The 17646-nt window shown below is 36.1% G+C and overlaps 1 protein-coding gene across 1 annotated transcript in view; it reads left to right on the plus strand.

Annotated features, from left to right (window-relative positions):
- KIAA0825 (KIAA0825 ortholog) overlaps positions 1–17646 on the plus strand; it is a 362939-nt gene that overhangs the window by 77973 nt on the left and 267320 nt on the right. Inside the window, exons 6-9 of the mRNA XM_032846384.1 lie at positions 9562–9656; positions 12984–13211; positions 15072–15337; positions 16754–16904. Coding sequence (XP_032702275.1) covers positions 9562–9656; positions 12984–13211; positions 15072–15337; positions 16754–16904 — 740 coding nt within the window. The remainder of the gene's footprint in view (positions 1–9561; positions 9657–12983; positions 13212–15071; positions 15338–16753; positions 16905–17646) is intronic.

Consider the following 17646-nt stretch of genomic DNA (forward strand, 5'->3'; position numbering starts at 1 on the left):
TTCTTTTACTGTTATGTGCTTCAAATCTCAGTATGTTATGTAAGGTTGTGAGAATTAAACAATTTAGTGTATGTATTTAAAAGAATGTAACAAGTAGGTAGTAGGTAACAAGCAATAAACTTGAGCTTTATAAAAGCAATTCAAATTATATAATATGTTGTTTGAAGTTTAGTTAATCTTAACAAAATCCTTTTGAAGAAAGCTATGCCATAGGTGGAATTCAGAGGCATAACAGTTAAAATATGTTCTCTGTGTTCATATCTATACTTACAGATATTTTCATCTATATCAGAATGAACTACACAAAGTTCTCTTTTACATGGTATCATGTATCAATTTAAGAACAATAAATACAGCTTGTGACTGCATTTACAAAATGAAGTGAGGGAACCGAATGATTAACAATCAGAAAATTTTAAAACCCGATTTCTTAGTAAGGAATTACATTTACTTTATTATGTTGACTTTTGTATTTCCTTATTTATTTTGCCTGAGTAAATAATGTTGAAAAAGTTAAAGACTTGAAGTTTCTTTTATATTAAGCATAGCTTACTGGCCTTCTAGGTGTCCTATTAAGTTTAAGTAGCACTACTAAGTTATCAAGTGGATCATTTTTCTCAAACTTGGAGATAATTTGAAGAAAAAATGAAGGTGGATTTCAGGGTTCTAAAGCTGTCAAAAAGTCCAGTAAGAAAATAATAAAAATATAAGAAAGTATGAAAATTACAAGACAATGGAAAAGTAGATTTAATTAGGAGATAATGCAAACCCTAGAGGGTCTTCTAGATTAAACTGACTGGGTTGAAGGGATAAATATGCCATCCTAATTTTTGACTGACATGTTGGTGTTTCAAGCAGTTGACACTTGGTTTTGCTCCTCAACATCCATCATGCCTGGTGAAGGGTTTGTGTCTCCCGTCCACATCTCTAGCAGTTCTCTTCTGAAGTGTGGATCAAGAAACAGAGCAGACCACAACACATCTAGACTCTTACCTCTTGAAACTTATATTGTTTTGGTCCTAGACTAGACTCTAGTGAAATTAGGTGAATTTTAAGAACTTTATTCCTTTAAAGGCAGCATAGGTTGAAAATTAAATTGTATGAGAGAAGTATTATAAAAATACAAAACTCAAATGACCAACAATTGAAGCAAAGGTTTGATATACTGATTTCAGAAAAAGAAAAAACTGGTTCAACTCATTCAGATTAAGATCAAACGATGCTGAGACTTACAAATGCTATATATTTGAGGGAAATAGTTACCATTACTGAATAAAACCAACAGAGAAAATATATAATTATGCTACAATATATTGCCTTACCCAGATTTATCATTATATAAGCAGCATGGCAGATAAAAGTAACTTCAAATTCATATTAATAAGAATGTATTATAGAAATATAGTTGTGGGTTATTGAACAATGTACGTGGAAGGAATCTTAAAGCACAGGTATAAGAAATGTCTTAAGTACTAAATCATCCCCATGTGATATATGTCTTCCTCATTGTTGAAATTCACATTTTTTAATAACAAAGCTAAGATTGATTTAATCTGACATAGCTTTATATAAAGGGCTCCCTGCAAAGAATGATCTTGAAGGAAATTGTCAAGAAAAACTTAAATGTTTTATTCAGTGTAGCCAACTTAATGAATTCTTATCAAAAGCATTGGTTTCTTAAATCAGGAAGGAAAAGGTTCCCTGAAATGGATGATTAAAGAAACCAAATTCATCTTAAGTTATCCTGATAGTTAATGTTTTGCTTGGAAATCTTGTGTGGGAGGGAATAAGGGGAAAAAAAGACCAAGTCATTTGGTTTCCTGTGTATTTCTTTTGATTGGAGCATATTTTGCTAATAAAGATCTTGGAAAGAGTTGCCTACTATGTCCATGTAACCAAAACAGTGTGATTAAATGAGGGCTTTTTTCCTTATTGTCCAGATGTTTTAAAAATATCCAGGTGCTTAACATCACATAGAGAAAATATAAAGATGATTAAATATTTTACTTTGATGTTTACCGCTCTATTGTCCATTTAGCTAAATTGTCAGTGCTCTTAATAATTTGAATATGGTACAATAGATCCTGTAGAGACATAAGAAGTATTTTCAGAGGAAGAAATATATTTAGTTATTATATTTATTTACTTTTTTTTGGTCATAACTTGATGGTTTTCTATTTTGGTCATTTCAGCAAACGATAGGACATTATTTGACTGTTACGGTGCCTTACGGTATTTCTTTTAGGTGATCATATCTTCTGGAGTGGCCTCAGGTTTGATTTATGGGGCACTTCTAATGCTCCTTTGGAATACAGTTGTTCTTCGGGCAGTTCCTCAAATTTTCCAAAGGTGGCATCTGAGATTTATCTAAACCAGGAGGTTTCTTGGCCCTCATTTTTCTTTAGCCCCAGCAATGACAAAGAGCAATGGCTGCTTCAATTGGATGTAAGAAGAACACTTAGGGTTTGTCTCAGAAGAATCAAAGATTTCAGATCTTCTGAAAGATTGTTTGTACTCTTAGGGGGTCTTAAGAGGGGTCAAATGGCTTCTAAGAGTTCCTTAGCTAGATGGTTAAGGGATTGTATTAGGGAGGCGTATGTAGTTAAGGTAAAGAGGCTCCTAGGGTTTGTAAAGCTCATTACACTAGGACTTTAGCTGTTTCTTGGGCAGAGAGGTCGAAGGCTTCCACATTGGAAATTTGCAAGGTGGCCACCTGGGCTTCTCTTCATACTTTTTCATAGTATTATCTCTTGGATGTAGTCTCTTCCACAGATTCAGCTTTTGGTGGGAGGTTGCTTGTGAGCCAGAAAAGAACAGTGAAGAAAAGAAAGACTTGTAGTTCCCACTTAGAGCTGCCAACAAGGCAAGTTGCTTTGTAGTGCACACAATGGGAGCCTATGAAGACCAATTTGGGTGTGAAAGTGGATGTCACAGGGAAGTACTGCCAACCTCTACTGTCTATGAAAGAAAGCGGCAGTGTGGAAACTAACCAGAAATGTAAAATGAACCACAGCGAACTCTTTAGGGGGGAGACTGTTTAGCAGCTGGCATTCCTGTGACCCTCTGCACTCTACTGAGGTCCTTAATCTGGGCATGCTCTTAAGGAAACCAGTGTTGACTGCATACAAATAAGTATGTTTTAGCGTGATGAGCCAAACACGGGCTACTTCTCTAGATAATGCTAATAAGTATATAGAGTTTTCAATATATATTTAAATCAATGAAATAATTTGTCACATGTTCACAGAGCTCATTAAGTTTGACAATGCCAAATTTTGATATTGACCATATTGAATTCCAAACAAATGCAAAAATGCCACAATTCATTAAAACCACAAGGTATCTTATTAGTCTAGAATCAATCTTACTAATACTACCTTAAAATGATCCCTTTTGCTCTTTACATAGGATTAGGTTTTTAAATTTTTTTTAATTTGGGGGGAAAATTATATTCGTAACTGCTTGATAATTCATTTTCTGTCTTACTGTAGAACTGCTCACTGGCAAAAGAAGTCTTGGGAAGCTTATCTTTTTTTTCTTATTCATCTTGAAAATAAGCAAATGGTTTGTATAAACATCAAAGCATGTTACTTTCAGTGAATAAGCATAATGCATTTGGAAGTGAAATGATAAATATAAGATAATTAACTTTTTTTCAAGTCTTAAACTATAGCTGCACAATGGCAGATAGTTATTTCCAGAAATAGAACTGCAAAGCCTGTAGTTTGAACTAGTATGTTTTTTCCAGTTAAATATCTTTTTAAATTAGCTGGTTTTATGAGCTCTCTGTAAAAAAGAAAGATGACATTAACAATCTAAGCATTGTCCCTTCATGTCATTAACAATTTGATCTTTATTGTTTTTTCTTCTTTAAAATTTGTTTTGAATAGTAGTTGGTGCATATAGTAAAACTTTGAACAAGATAAAAGAGTCTATAGTGAAAATTAAGTCTTTTTCCATTCCAAGTTGTCTAGTTTTCCTTTCCAGAGACAATGACTTTTGTATGTATCCCCAAGTTAAAATAACATGAAATCTTGTCCTACTATGCAGAACTTCTTTTTTATTAACAGTTATATAGAAAGATCTCATTCTTCCTAATAGGCGAATAATTTTCCAATGGGACATGTACCATAATTTAACCTGTTACTCACTGATGAGCATATAGGGTTTTGTTTTCCTCTTTATTTACTACCACAAACAGTGATAGAGCAAATTTCCTTGAACTTTGTCTTAAATGTGGACATGCATATCTGGACAGTACATTTCTAAAGTGAAATTGTGAAGTAAAAAGATATGGTGGTTAAGAGGATGAAAAGACAACCCATAGACAGAGCAAAATATTTGCAAAACACATATCTGATAAAGGACTTGTATCCAAAATATACAAAGAACACTTAAAATTCAATAAGAAAGCAACAACAAAAACTCAATTGAAAAATGAGCAAAAGATCTGAACAGACTCCTTACCAAAGAAGATATACAGATGGCAAATAAGCATATGAAAAGATGCTCAACATCATGTCATCAGGGAAATGCAAAGCAAAACAAAGAGATACCACTACACACTCGTTAGAATGGCTAAAATCTGAAACACTAACAACACTAAATTCTCACAAGGATGTGAAGCAATAGGAACTCTCACTCTTTGCTGATGGGACTGTAAAATAGTATAGCCTCTCAAGCAGATGATTTCATTGTATCTTACAAGCTAAACACTGTCTTATATTATCTGGTAATCACACTCCCAGATATTTACACAAATGAGTTGAAAACTTACGTTCACATAAAAACCAACACATGAATGTTTATAGCAGCTTTATTCATAATTGGCAAAACTTAGAAGCAACCAAGATGTCCTTCAGTAGTTGAATAGATAAATAAATTGTGGTGCATCCAGACAATAAAATATTATTCAGTGATAAAAATAAATGAGATACCAAGCTACAAAAATACATGGAGGAATGTTAAATGGATACTGCTAAATGAAAGAAGCCAATATGGAAAGACTATATACTACATGATTCCAATTAAATGACCTTCTGGAAAAAGCAAAAGTATAGAGACAGTAAAAAGATCAGTAGTTGCCAAGCGAAGGGCAAAGGGGAAAAGTGAATGGAGGGAGCACAGGAGATTTCTAGAGCAGTGAAATAATACTATATGAAACACTAATGGTGGATACATGACATTATGCACTTGGCAAAACCTATAGAATGCACAACACAAAGAATGAATCCTTAATTTCAAAATGAATTAAAGGTCTAAATGTGAGGCCTGAAACCACAAAAATCCTGGAAGGGAGCATAGGCAGTAATTTTTCTGACATAAGCCCTAGCAACATTTTTTTAGATATATTTTCTGAGGCAAGGGAAACAAAAGCAGAAATAAACTATTGGAACTGTATCAAAATAAAAACTTCTGCACAGTGAAAGAAACAATCAACAAAACCAAAAGGCAACCTGGGAGAAGATATTTTAAAATGATATATCCAAGAAAGTGTTAGTAACCAAAATATAAAGAACTTATTTTTTTTAAGTTTTTATTTATTTATTTCAGAGAGAGAACAGAGAGGGAGAAGCAGACTCCCTTCTGAGCAGGGAGCCCAATGCGGGGCTCAATCCCAGGGCCCTGGGATCATGACCCAAGCCAAAGGCAGATGCTTAACCAACTGAGCTACCCAGGAGGCCCAAAAATGTAATGAACTTAGAAAACTCAACACCCAAAAAGCAAATAATCCAATTTAAAAATGGATAGAAGACGTGAATAGACATTTTCCCAAAAAGGACGTCCAGTTGGCCAACAGACACATGAAAAGATGCTCAATATCACTCATCATCAGGGAAATACAAATCAAAACTATGAGGCAATGAGGTATCACCTCATACCTGTCAGAACGGCTAAAATCAAAAACACAAAAAAAGACAAGTTTTGGCGAGGATGTGGAGAAAAATTACCCTCTTGCATTGTTGGTGGGAATACAGACTGGTACAGCCACTCCAGAAAACAGTATGGAGATTCCTCTAAAATTTAAAAACAGAACTACTCTACAATCAAACTACTGGGGATTTACCCAAAAAATACAGAATCATTAAAGGGATACATGCAGCCCTATGTTTATAGCAGCATTATCTGTAATAGCAAATAATGGAAACAGACCAAGTGTCCATTGATTGATGAATGGATAAAGAAGATGTGAGATATATAATGGAATAATATTCACCCATAAAAAGGAATGAAATCTTGCCATTTGCAATGACATAGATGGAGCTAGAGAGTATAATCCTAAATGAAATAATGAAATAAGTCAGCCAGAGAAGGACAAATACCATATGATTTCACTCATGTGGAATTTAAGAAACAAACAAAAAAGAATAACTGGGAGAAAAAGGGTGACAAATCACGAAATAGACTCTTAATTATAAGAGAACAGACTCATAGATATCAGAGAGGAGGTGAGGTGAATGTAAGGAGTAAATTTGTCCTCGTGAGCACTGAATGATATGTCGAATTGTCGGCTATACTGTACACCTGAAACTAATGTAACACCTGCTAACTAATGTAACCCAGTTACCTATACTGGAATTAAAATAAAAAAATTAATTAAAAATGAATCCTAATATAAACTATGGACTTTAGGTAATAATAATCAATATTGGTTCCTTAGTTGTCAAAAATATACCACACCAGGGTCACCTGGGTGACTCAGTTGGTTAAGTGTCTGACTCTTGATCTCAGCTCAGGTCTGATCTTAGGGTCATGAGTTCAAGCCCCTAAGTGGGCTCTTTGCTGGGCGTGGAGCCTACGTTAAAAATATATACACCACACCATTGTAAGATGTTAACAGTAGGGGAACTGAGGACGGAGAGAAAGGGAATATATGGAAACTCTGTACTTGCTACTCAGTTTTTCTGTAAGCATAAATTTGCTGTAAAAAGTAAAGTCTATTAATTAAAAAAAAAAAAAAGGACACTTGAGAAAGAGTGCCAAGTCAGTTTGTCACATCTATTTTGACTGCTAATGATATTTTTGTTATGCAGAATTTTTTAATGCAGAATTATGTTATGGCTTCTGCAGTTTTGTCCTTCTGAAAAATCTTTTTTACATGGATCTTTTAAAAAATATTCCATATTTCTTTTAATAGCCTTATAGTTTAATTTTTTCTTTATTTAAAAATATTTCATCTAGATTTTGTTTCAGTATCAGAATTAATTATTTATAGTATCATTTTTTTAGAGGCATAGTAAAATGCAAGCCATAGAGAATGCATTTTTGGGGCAATTGGGTGGCTCAGTCGGTTAAGCATCTGCCTTGGGCTCTGGTCATGATCCTACAGTCCTGGTATTGAGTCTCACATTGGGCTCTCCGCTCTTTGAGGAGCCTGCTTTTCCCTCTCCCTTTGCCTGCTGCTTGCTCCCCTTCCTTGTGCTCTCTCTGTCTCTGTTAAATAAATAAAATCTTTTTTTTTAAAAAGAGAGAGAAGGCCTTTTAGGTTAGATGGTATAACACTGATCTAAAATCCTCTCTATGTTGTAGTATATGAGGAGAAATGAAGCAGGATTCCGAAACTACAGTCCATAGGCCGTTGGGGTTCATGAATGCACTGTGCAAGAGGGCCTGGGAATTCCCAATTGTGTGTGTGTTGTGTGTGTGTGTATGGGGGGGATGGGTGTGTGTGTGCACACCTACCATGCAATCATACTGTGCATTTTGGATGGAGTATTCTTTCACTAATGAAGTTCTCAAAAGTGTTCAAAGTGATTAAGAATACTGGAGTTGAGGAAAACTTCCTCACAATACATAAACTCTGACAAAATTTTCAAAAGGATATTATTGCTTACCAAATGGAGTATTTACCTTTCTATGGAATGCTTTTGTAAATTATACTACTTAAGAATCATTCATGATTATGCTCAGAGAGCCACATTTAGAAAAACAGAAGACAAAAACCCTACACATCTTCTAGATGATTATATCTGTCAGAAATCCCACTGATAAGAATCAGTCTTTGAACTTTGTTTGCTCAGGACATAAGCAGAAACCAATTCTTAAGATCCTAAAACTTTAAAAAAAGGGCATCAAAGTTTATAATTAATCATCATATATCAAGACTAAGTAAAAATAAAAGGTAAATCCTAACTCATTCATTTCAAATTAAACTATAATTAATAGACCCTTATTGGAAAAGTGGAAAGATTTCTTTTTTTTTTTTTGAAGAATCCTTACAAGTCTTTTTTGTTTTTTAAGATTTCATTTATTTATTTGAGAGAGAGAGAGAGAGAGTGAGAGAGGACATGAAAGGGGAGATCAGAGGGAGAAGCAGACTCCCCATGGAGCTGGGAGCCCGATGCAGTATTTGATCCCAGGATTCAGGGATCATGACCTGAGCTGAAGGCAGTTGCTTAACCAACTGAGCCACCCAGGCAACAATTATTCTTAAAGATTAATTTTTGGCATATTTTTATTACATTTTTGTAGCTCTAATTTTTTTCCCCATGGGAAAGACTTCCTTAATTCTAAAAGATAAATATGTGGAAATATTTCCATTTTAAAATAAGATCATTTTTTTTATCCCAGGATTTGTGTCTTTCCAATGGATTATTGATATACTTATTAATAGTGTAATTTTTCCTGATGTGCTGATGTTTACCCATGTAAACATGTTTTTTGTTCTTCCTCATTTCAAGAAAAGAAGTATTAATGTACTAAGGAACATCACCATTTCTTAAATGCACTATTCTTAAGTTTAGAAGTTAAATTTTTAGGGATGCCTGGGTGGCTCAGCCAATTAAGCATCTGCCTTCGGTTCGGGTCATGAGCCCAGGGTCCTTAGATCGAGTCCCATATCAGGCTCCTCACTCAGCAGGGTAGCCTGCTTCTCCCTCTGCCTGCTGCTCCCCGTGCTTGTGCTCATACTCTCTCTCTTTCTTTCTGACAAATGGATAAATAAAATCTTAAAAGGAAAAAAACTTAAATTTTTAAATGGACAAGGAGATTAATGTTACTCTGTACTGTCATCCTACATTCTCAACATGAAAATATATTAATGACAAAGGGATCTATATTTTACAGATTATATATATGTATATCAACTCTCAATATAGATAGCATATAAATGTCATCAAGTTGTATGTATGGAAGGGGGCTCTACATATTTTGATCCTGTAGTTTGTTTGTTTGTTTTTTTAAGATTTTATTTATTTATTTGACAGAGAAGAGAGAGAGTAAGAGAGGGAACACAAGCAGGGGGAGTGGGAGAGGGAGCATCAGGCTTCCTGCTGAGCAAGGAGCGTGCTGCCGGATTCTATCCCAGGACCCTGGGATCATGACCTGAGCCAAAGGCAAACGCTTAAATGACTGAGCCACCCAGGCGCCCTGATCCTCTAGTTTCTGTAATGGTGACATCACCTTATATCTTATTGACTATGTTCTCTGCATCTTGATATATGTGTTTGTGTGTCTATACTAGGGACAGAGTTTTTCTACCAAATTAATTTTAACCCGAGTCTATTAATTCCGTCTGGTATGGTTTTTCTTAATGTATGCTTTTGTGTTTGTTTTCTTTAGGAATTTTGGATCCATCCAGTCAAGAAGTTATGATAGAGAAACCCAGAGCAAGTGAAAGCAGAGTTCCTTCAGAACAACTGCTACCAATCAAAGAGGTGAATGAGGAAAGAAGGGTGGTAGTTTTTTGCTCATATGTAACAGTATGATATGTCTGTAAATCCATTATGAATCACAGTGTCTTGAGTTTTACCCTTTGCCACTAAAGAAAAAAATTCCCGTTTGAAAATTAGCTTATAAGTTCTGGCAAAAATTGGATTTAGTGGGGACGCTGCTCTCTTGCCCAGTCTGTACCCTGGAAGAAGTAGGGCGCTGCAAGTGAAGAAATGTTTGTTCTTATCCCAATTCACTGGCTACGCTTTGAGAATTTGTGCTGTAGATAATTGTTGAAGGCAAGAAAATGGACATTAGAAAGGAAACGAAAGAGGAAAGAACAGCTTGAATTGGCCTCTTATTTTAGAGTGCCCTGCCTGCGCCTGTCTGTTCTCAGATCCATTACTCTTCCCTGCTCTGTTTTGTTTTATAGAGAACTACACCTTCCAGGATTCTAGGAAGTTTGGGCCCATGGAAGGCGGTGATAGAGGACTAGAGGGTGGATAGAGAGAAACCAGGGTACTTCTTCCCCTCTCTCTGTTTTAGGAAATATTTCCTCCATGGACCCTGCTCTCAACACACAGCTCCACCTGTCAGGTCTGCATTACCTTTAACTGAGATTGGTAGCCCCAGGAACTACACTCCCATATACAGTCCCTTTGCTTGTTCCTCCAGCCCTAGAAGTGGCAGTGGCTTCCTACTCTGTTAATATGTCTTGCTCCCTAGCCCATGTTTAGCTCGTCAAAATTCCATCACTTTTAGTAACTAACACCCTACATTAAAATTCTTCCTTATGAAATACCTCATGTGGTTTCTGTTTTCTGAATGGATCTTGACTGATATAGCAGGTAAACATGTAAAAGGGCAAAAAATGGGCACCTGGGTGGCTCAGTTGGTTAAGTGTCTGCCTTCAGCTCAGCTTATGATCCCAGGGTCCTGGAATCGAGCCCCACATCAGGCTCCCTGCTCAGCGGAGAACCTGCTTCTCCCTCTCCCTCTCCCTCTCCCTCTGCTTCTCCCCCTGCTTGTGCTCTCTTACTCTCTTACTCTCTCTGTTTATTTATAAATAAATAAAATCTCTAAAACGAAATTTTAAAAAATAGAAGGGCAAAACCCCCCAGAGTTTCAATTCAGAATAGAAGGGAAATAATAAGGAAAATGGAAAGTTATATATTATGCCTTGACCAAAAATCCACATAGGTATTAAAAAATTAGCTTTAGGTAATAGAAGAAGGGCATTCAATAGTTACCTCTTTTGTGCACAGAACAGAAAGTGACATTATTTCCTCTTCTTGGATCAACTAGTAAACATTCTCTGTTCTAACTGGGTATGTGTGATGAGAAACATCAGATGGGAAGAGTAGAGTAGGCAAATAGTATTTCATGAAAACAGCCTTCTAAGAGTTGATTTGAATAGTAAAAGTTTCCAGTTTTCTTTTTAAGAACAGCTATTAATATGCTTGGTTTTCTGTATTTTGAAGAAAGAATTCAGATGAGTCAAGATATTGTAATCACATATAAATTACCTGACCAAAGGTGGTCATCATTGCACAAAATACAGAATCGTCATTGCAGTCATGGCAATTAATGACACTTTTTACCAGAACATATTTCCTTGATTGGATGAATGATTTTAATGAGTAGAGATGCCCTGGTGGGGAGAATAGGAAGCAGAGATTTGTTGTTGTTTTTAATTTTCATGGAGTTAAGTTCCTTCTTACATTTCTTTCATAAGTAGGTTCCAAGAAAATACTGTTAGAGCGGAGGACTACATCAATTTCAGTTATAAGAAAGGAGATTGTATGAGCTGAATAGTTTCAATTATTGAGTAATTTTATGTAAAACTAAGATGAGAAATGTGTTTTTAGGCCCTGTGATGTTAAAGGTCCAAATATACTTCAGAAAGAAAAGTTAAGGGGCGCCTGGGTGGCTCAGTGGGTTACGCCTCTGCCTTTGGCTCGGTCATGGTCTTGGGGTCCTGGGATCGAGCCCTGCATTGGGCTCTCTGCTCAGTGGGGAGCCTGCTTCCCCACTTCCCACCCCCGCCTCTCTTCCTACTTGTGATCTCTCTCTGTCAAATAAATAAGTAGAATCTTAAAAAAAAAAGAAAGAAAAGTTAAATTACACCATAATTATATACATAGTGAAAATGAGAGCTACTTTTTTACTATAGATTTTGATTTTAGATTTGATAATTGATTATACTCATGGAGTATATCATAGAATTATATGGAATTTTCGCTCTAGAAGATGAATCATCTTTATTACTTCATACAGTATATATAGAAAGCACTAAATAAGTGCTGACTGGGATGTATGTATAGGAAAAGTAAGCTAACGACCATAATCTCAGTTATTTCAGACCGAGAGAAACCATAGACATCATCCAAATCAGCTCTTTTACTTTTCCAGCCAAAAAACTGAGATCCAGAAAAACAGGTAATTCAATCAGGCATATTGAGCCCGGGTCTTCTAAAGTTGGAGTAGGTGCATTATTACAGTAAGCAAGATTACATTGAAACAGGGAAAATTTAATGCTAAATCTGGGCTCACCTACTACCCATAATTCTGTAGTACTTAAGAGAACGTTAGAAGACTTGGGGATAGTATACATTCATAATTATTTGGAGCCCAGACCCCAAGATAAAAGAAGACAAAACACTACCAGTCTCCATTTACTACATCCTTTCCCGCTCCCCCAAAAACAGAACAATGCAGATAATTTTAATTCCTCATTTCTTGGAACAAAAGTAGTGAAGAAACTGATTAAAATTCTAAAGAAGTAAAACTCTAGAAAGGTGCCATGATGTAACTTCTCTGAGAAATTTCTTGTTGCTCTTTTTTGGCTTGTCTGGATTTCTGAGAGTGAAAAAGAAATAAAAGATTGAATATTAAACTCTGTCTTATGTTGCAGTACTTGTTAACAATAAACTATAAAAAAGACTATAAAAATCTAATTTAGGCTTTATTAAATATATTGAATTTAAAGATTGCTTTATGTGATAAACAGTAAATGTAACTTTTAACTTTCATAAAGATGTTTTATTGAACTATATTTAAAAGATTAAATTTTGAAAAAAGTTTTTGATTAAATTTACAGATGAATTAAAATGAAATGCCAGTATATTACTCTGTGTAAAGAATACACATGTTTTTGTATATTGCTTTATTTGCTGGGTAATATTTTTCAGGTTGTAAGAATGGTTTTGCCATTTATCAAAGAATACCTATATTCAAATGCTGAAAGAAAGTAATAATTTTATATCTATAACAATATGAACACTTGTTGCTGAGTTAAGATTAATATAACTTCATATAAATTTATATTTCAGGCTACTTTACTAGATTTTGCTTGGCGAAGTGCATTTAAAAAAGTGTCTCTTCCCATGGCACATTGTATAACAACAGCAATTGAAGATTTTTCCACAAAAATTCTCCAGCAGGAACAGAATGAAAGGACTTTAACTGTAACCTATGCTCTGAACCTTGTAAATGTGTGGGAAGTTTGGCAAGACAGCCATGTGGTTCCTGAGGAAGAGCAACCAAAGAAAATTGCAAAGGCGAGTATCAAGTGAAATCCCTTCAAACCATTGACTGCCATAATGAGACTTTTTTTTTTTTTTAAATATAAGACATTGTGTGGCGCCTGTTGGTAGAGCATCTGACCCTTGGTTTCGGCTCAGGTCATGATCTCATGGGTGGTGGGACAGAGTCCTGTGGAGTGCTCCATGCTCAGCCGGAAGTCTGCTTGAAGATTCTCTCCGTCTGCCCCTCCCTCCCACTTGTATTCATTCTCTCCCTCTCTCTCAAATAAATAAAATAAATCTTTAAAAAAATAAATATAAGAGCTTGCAAAGGGAACCTATAGAACAATATTGGAGTCTCTTGGCAAATACTTGGTATTTAACTCAATACCAGATTTCTTCTCTGGTGTCCATGGGCCATGGCCACTGGTAGCAAAAAAGATTGAAACCTGTGGCCGCCTTGTGGCTCCATGAATCTGAGGCCCTTAAAGCAGAGGCTTCTGTGACTTAATGGAGAGCTGGTGAAACTGCCTGTTTGGGCTACACCTTTTAATGACTTCAGGAGAAATTTAGGAGGTTGAAGGAATTACTACCTTTTATTGGTCTAGGCAACTTTCAGATCTTTATTTACATGCTAATGCACATTCTATTTCGTTAACATCTGTCTTGCATCTTTGTGTGTACCTTGAGAGTCACAGATCATACTGAGAAAATAGGAAGTAATTCTGCAAATAAATAAATACAGTTACTCAGTATTAAGCCCACAATGAGTTCAGCAGCTTATGATTGGGATGTTTTTATTTTTTTATTTTTTCATTATTTATTTATTTATTTATTTGACAGAGATTACAAGTAGGCGGAGAGGCAGGCAGAGAGGAGGAGAAAGCAGACTCCCTGCTGAGCAGAGAGCCCGATGCGGGGCTCGATCCCAGGACCCTGAGATCATGACCTGAGCTGAAGGCAGAGGCTTTAACTTACTGAGCCACCCAGGCGCCCCGATTGGGATGTTTTTAAAGGAGCATTCTTGGGGTGCCCCGGGGGGTTCGGTCAGTTAAATGTCTGCCTTCCGCTTAGGTCATGATCCCAGGATCCCGGGATCAAGTCCCACATGGGGCTTCCTGCTCATCGGGAAGCCTGCTTCTCCTTCTCCGTTCACCTCTCCCCTAGTCTCTCTCTCTCTCTCTCTCAAATAAATAAAATCTTAAGAAGAAGAAGAAAAAGAAAAAGCATTCTTAAAGATGGCCTCCTTATTTGGCTACTGCCAGCCTGGGGCTCCAAAACATTCCCCTGGGAACACTGTTGGCAAATTGGGAGTGCTGGCAAGTTTTGCCTTCCCATCCCCCATAAAGAGTAGATTCATAATAACGACTGAAAAGCCAGGCACATCACTTCTGAAAGTTGCTGACTTCTTACCAATTAAAAAGATACCATGTGATATTGTTTCTGATGCTTCTGGATTATTTAAAATAAATCAGTAGACCTTGTGTATAGGTGGTGATTAAGAAGAAGATACTTTACCAAAATTCAGCAAAGAAACTAGAATAAGTTCAAAAATAACGCAATCAGATTAATATCAAGGATGGATGTTTTCCAGGTTCTATTAACTACAAATAAAGTATTGTTATGCATGCTATTTCATGAGTTTTTCATAATGTCTGTCTGGAAAACGTAAGGTTTGAAGGTTATATAGAGAGAAGCATCCTTTTGGTATTTCCTTATGTGACATAAAACATTTAACTTTCTACAAGAAATTGAGAAATTGATTATTATAATGTCATGTCTTTATATTTATGCTTGATGTCAAATTCATTATTTAGGAACTTGGCTCCCCTATACATTAATTACATGGCGCTGTCAGAGTACAAATAACTCAGTGCTACATTTATTTCTCCCTAGTTTTGTTCTGACATCATGGAAAAACTTGACACAATGCTTTCACTGGCTCTGGCATGCAGAGAGGATTCTTTCCAGGAAATTAGAGCAAACTTTGTGGAGGCCTGTTGTAAAGTGGCAGCAGCTGTCCTGGCGAGACTGCAAGAGAGAAGCAAGGAGTTTCCTTCCAAAGCACCCCTGACCAACTTACACACGTTGCTCTCCACAGCGGTCTATGTCTTCCAGCATTTTATGCAGTATGGTAATATGATGAAAGAAAACACTAAGAAGTGAGTGTCAATTACATTAGGTTGATGGCCTTGCTTAAAGGAATGTGTAATCTTTGGGTATCACTGGAGTGAAATCTTGATAATATTCGAGAAAGAGAAAACTATAATGAACACAGTGAACGACTTTCATTTGTCTTGACTTGAGCATGTCAAAAAGGTGGAGCATGGGATCGATTAAGCCAGATACCTAGATTAGGAAGGAAGACAGCTTCTCTTTCTAAAGGCCTGCTCCAGAGAGAAACCCATACATTTTTCCATATTCTGATCTGGAGCAACTATTTTCTGCATGCTATTTATGACCTGACCAAACAGACCCTCTCCGTTTCATAAGGCATACTGCACTGACTACCCTGGAGAGGCAGACTAAGCTTGTTTTTGCCTCTCATACACACCACTGTGAAATAGGCACTCTCTCTTTTGTTTCTACGCAAACAGAATATTAGGACTTACACAGTGAATAAATGCATTTTCCATCTATTCTACTGACCAATGTAAACGTACTTCAGAGCGCCCATGTAGTAACGAGCTGTCCTAAATATTTGAGCAGAAAGCATCTGGTGGTCTTAATTCTCACATAGTAGTAGTCTAAGAAGACTGTATATTTTCTGGAAATAGGATAAAGATGACCACACAGTCTTTCTGGTGACCCTTGTACCCTCTAGGAGATAGCACAGCCCTTTAAGAAAGGACCATGTGCACCTGGCTGTTTGGCCAGAGTCTGACAATCTCTTTCAGTACTCCTGACACAGCATTTGTAGTCCCTTGCTTAGGAGAGAAAGCATAAGAAAGTGTGATATAGACAACTGAAGATAAAAGTAAAATAAATTTGGCTTGATGCAAAATATAACTCTGACATTGTTTTAATTCCTCTAAGTAGTCAGATACGGTGAATCATACTTGAATTTATAAACAGAATGTGCCAGAAATCACTATATTTCTGCAGAATATTTTAAAACAGTTTATGAGATAATTGACATCTACAAAACTACAATTTTTAAAACAAAAAGAGTGTGTTTGTGGGACGTGTGATAGCTTTATAAAAGTTGGTTCTGACAAATGCATGTTGTTCTCTATAATAACGATACCCTAATGCCTAAATGATGCACTGATCTCTAATAATAGGCTTACAAAGAATACTTTTATATTTGAATGATGTATTGACAATGCCGTTTGTCTCAAGTTGAAGTGCATATTTGTGGAACAGCAGATGTACATTTTCAAAGGACTTGCAAAACAAAGACCGGCTTTTTTTTTTTTTTTTCCTTGTTGGAAAGTGAATGTGGATGCAGACTTCAGCATTAGGAGGAAATGAATGATTGATATCTAATAATCAAAACCATTTGTAGTACTGGAGATTGTTACCGCCTACTGCACAGGCCTTAAATCTCTGTCTCTTTGATCATTCCCTCTGAACAGACCCATATTCCTGGTGCCTGTCCAAAGATATCAGGAATTCATCAACACTCTCCAGTTTCAGGTTACGGACTACTGCGTCAGAGTTTGTGCTACAAGCATTTTACAGGATGCTGAGAGCCACCACTGGGATGACTACAAAGCTTTTTATGAGGTGTGAAGTTAAGTTTACATCCCTCCTTTTTACACAAATATGCTTTACTGCCTACCTGCTTTCTGGCTAATTAGAAACATGAGCTTGGCATTACTAACACATGAAGGCTGTTAGGATAATATTTTTTAAATATTGAATTTGTACTTAGGAGAAACACTTTTTAAAAACCTGAAATAGCTAGACATCAGAACTCTCCTTCTGCTTAAAAGTAAAAATAACTTAATTTGAGCTGCAGCATGTGCTATCTAAGTTGGAATATAACGGGATACAATGAAAAGTCAAAGAGATAATGCCAAAATGCTACAACTTCGTATTTTTCTCCAAAGGGACTACTTGTGGGTATCCCTGCCCTTCCCCCACTCCCACTTTTTTTTTTTTTAATGCCTCTTCTTAAGCCACTTTATTCTTTGTACATATTTTTTTCCTCCTCTCGTTGTATGTTCTTATGAGGGTGATTTAAGACACATCTGATCATTTATAGCTTACCTATTTTCATTTAGCCTGTGTTTTGAAATCCCAAACTTCCACTGAATTAAAGCCTAATGATTCCCAGTACAAACAAACCCAGCATCAATTAAAATTATTCATCGTCAGGCTTCAATCCCATTGATATACATAAGCCCCAATATATGAAGTTGATTTCAGGGCAGAGTGAAACATTTACAATATCTTAATAAAAGATAATCAGGGTTTCTAAAAAATTCATCAGTCAAGCCCAACTTCATTAGCTTTCCCAATTTAC

Source organism: Lontra canadensis, unplaced genomic scaffold (genome assembly GCF_010015895.1).
Source record: "Lontra canadensis isolate GAN:19392208 unplaced genomic scaffold, GSC_riverotter_1.0 scaffold4, whole genome shotgun sequence".
NCBI classification, from domain to species: Eukaryota; Metazoa; Chordata; class Mammalia; order Carnivora; family Mustelidae; genus Lontra; species Lontra canadensis.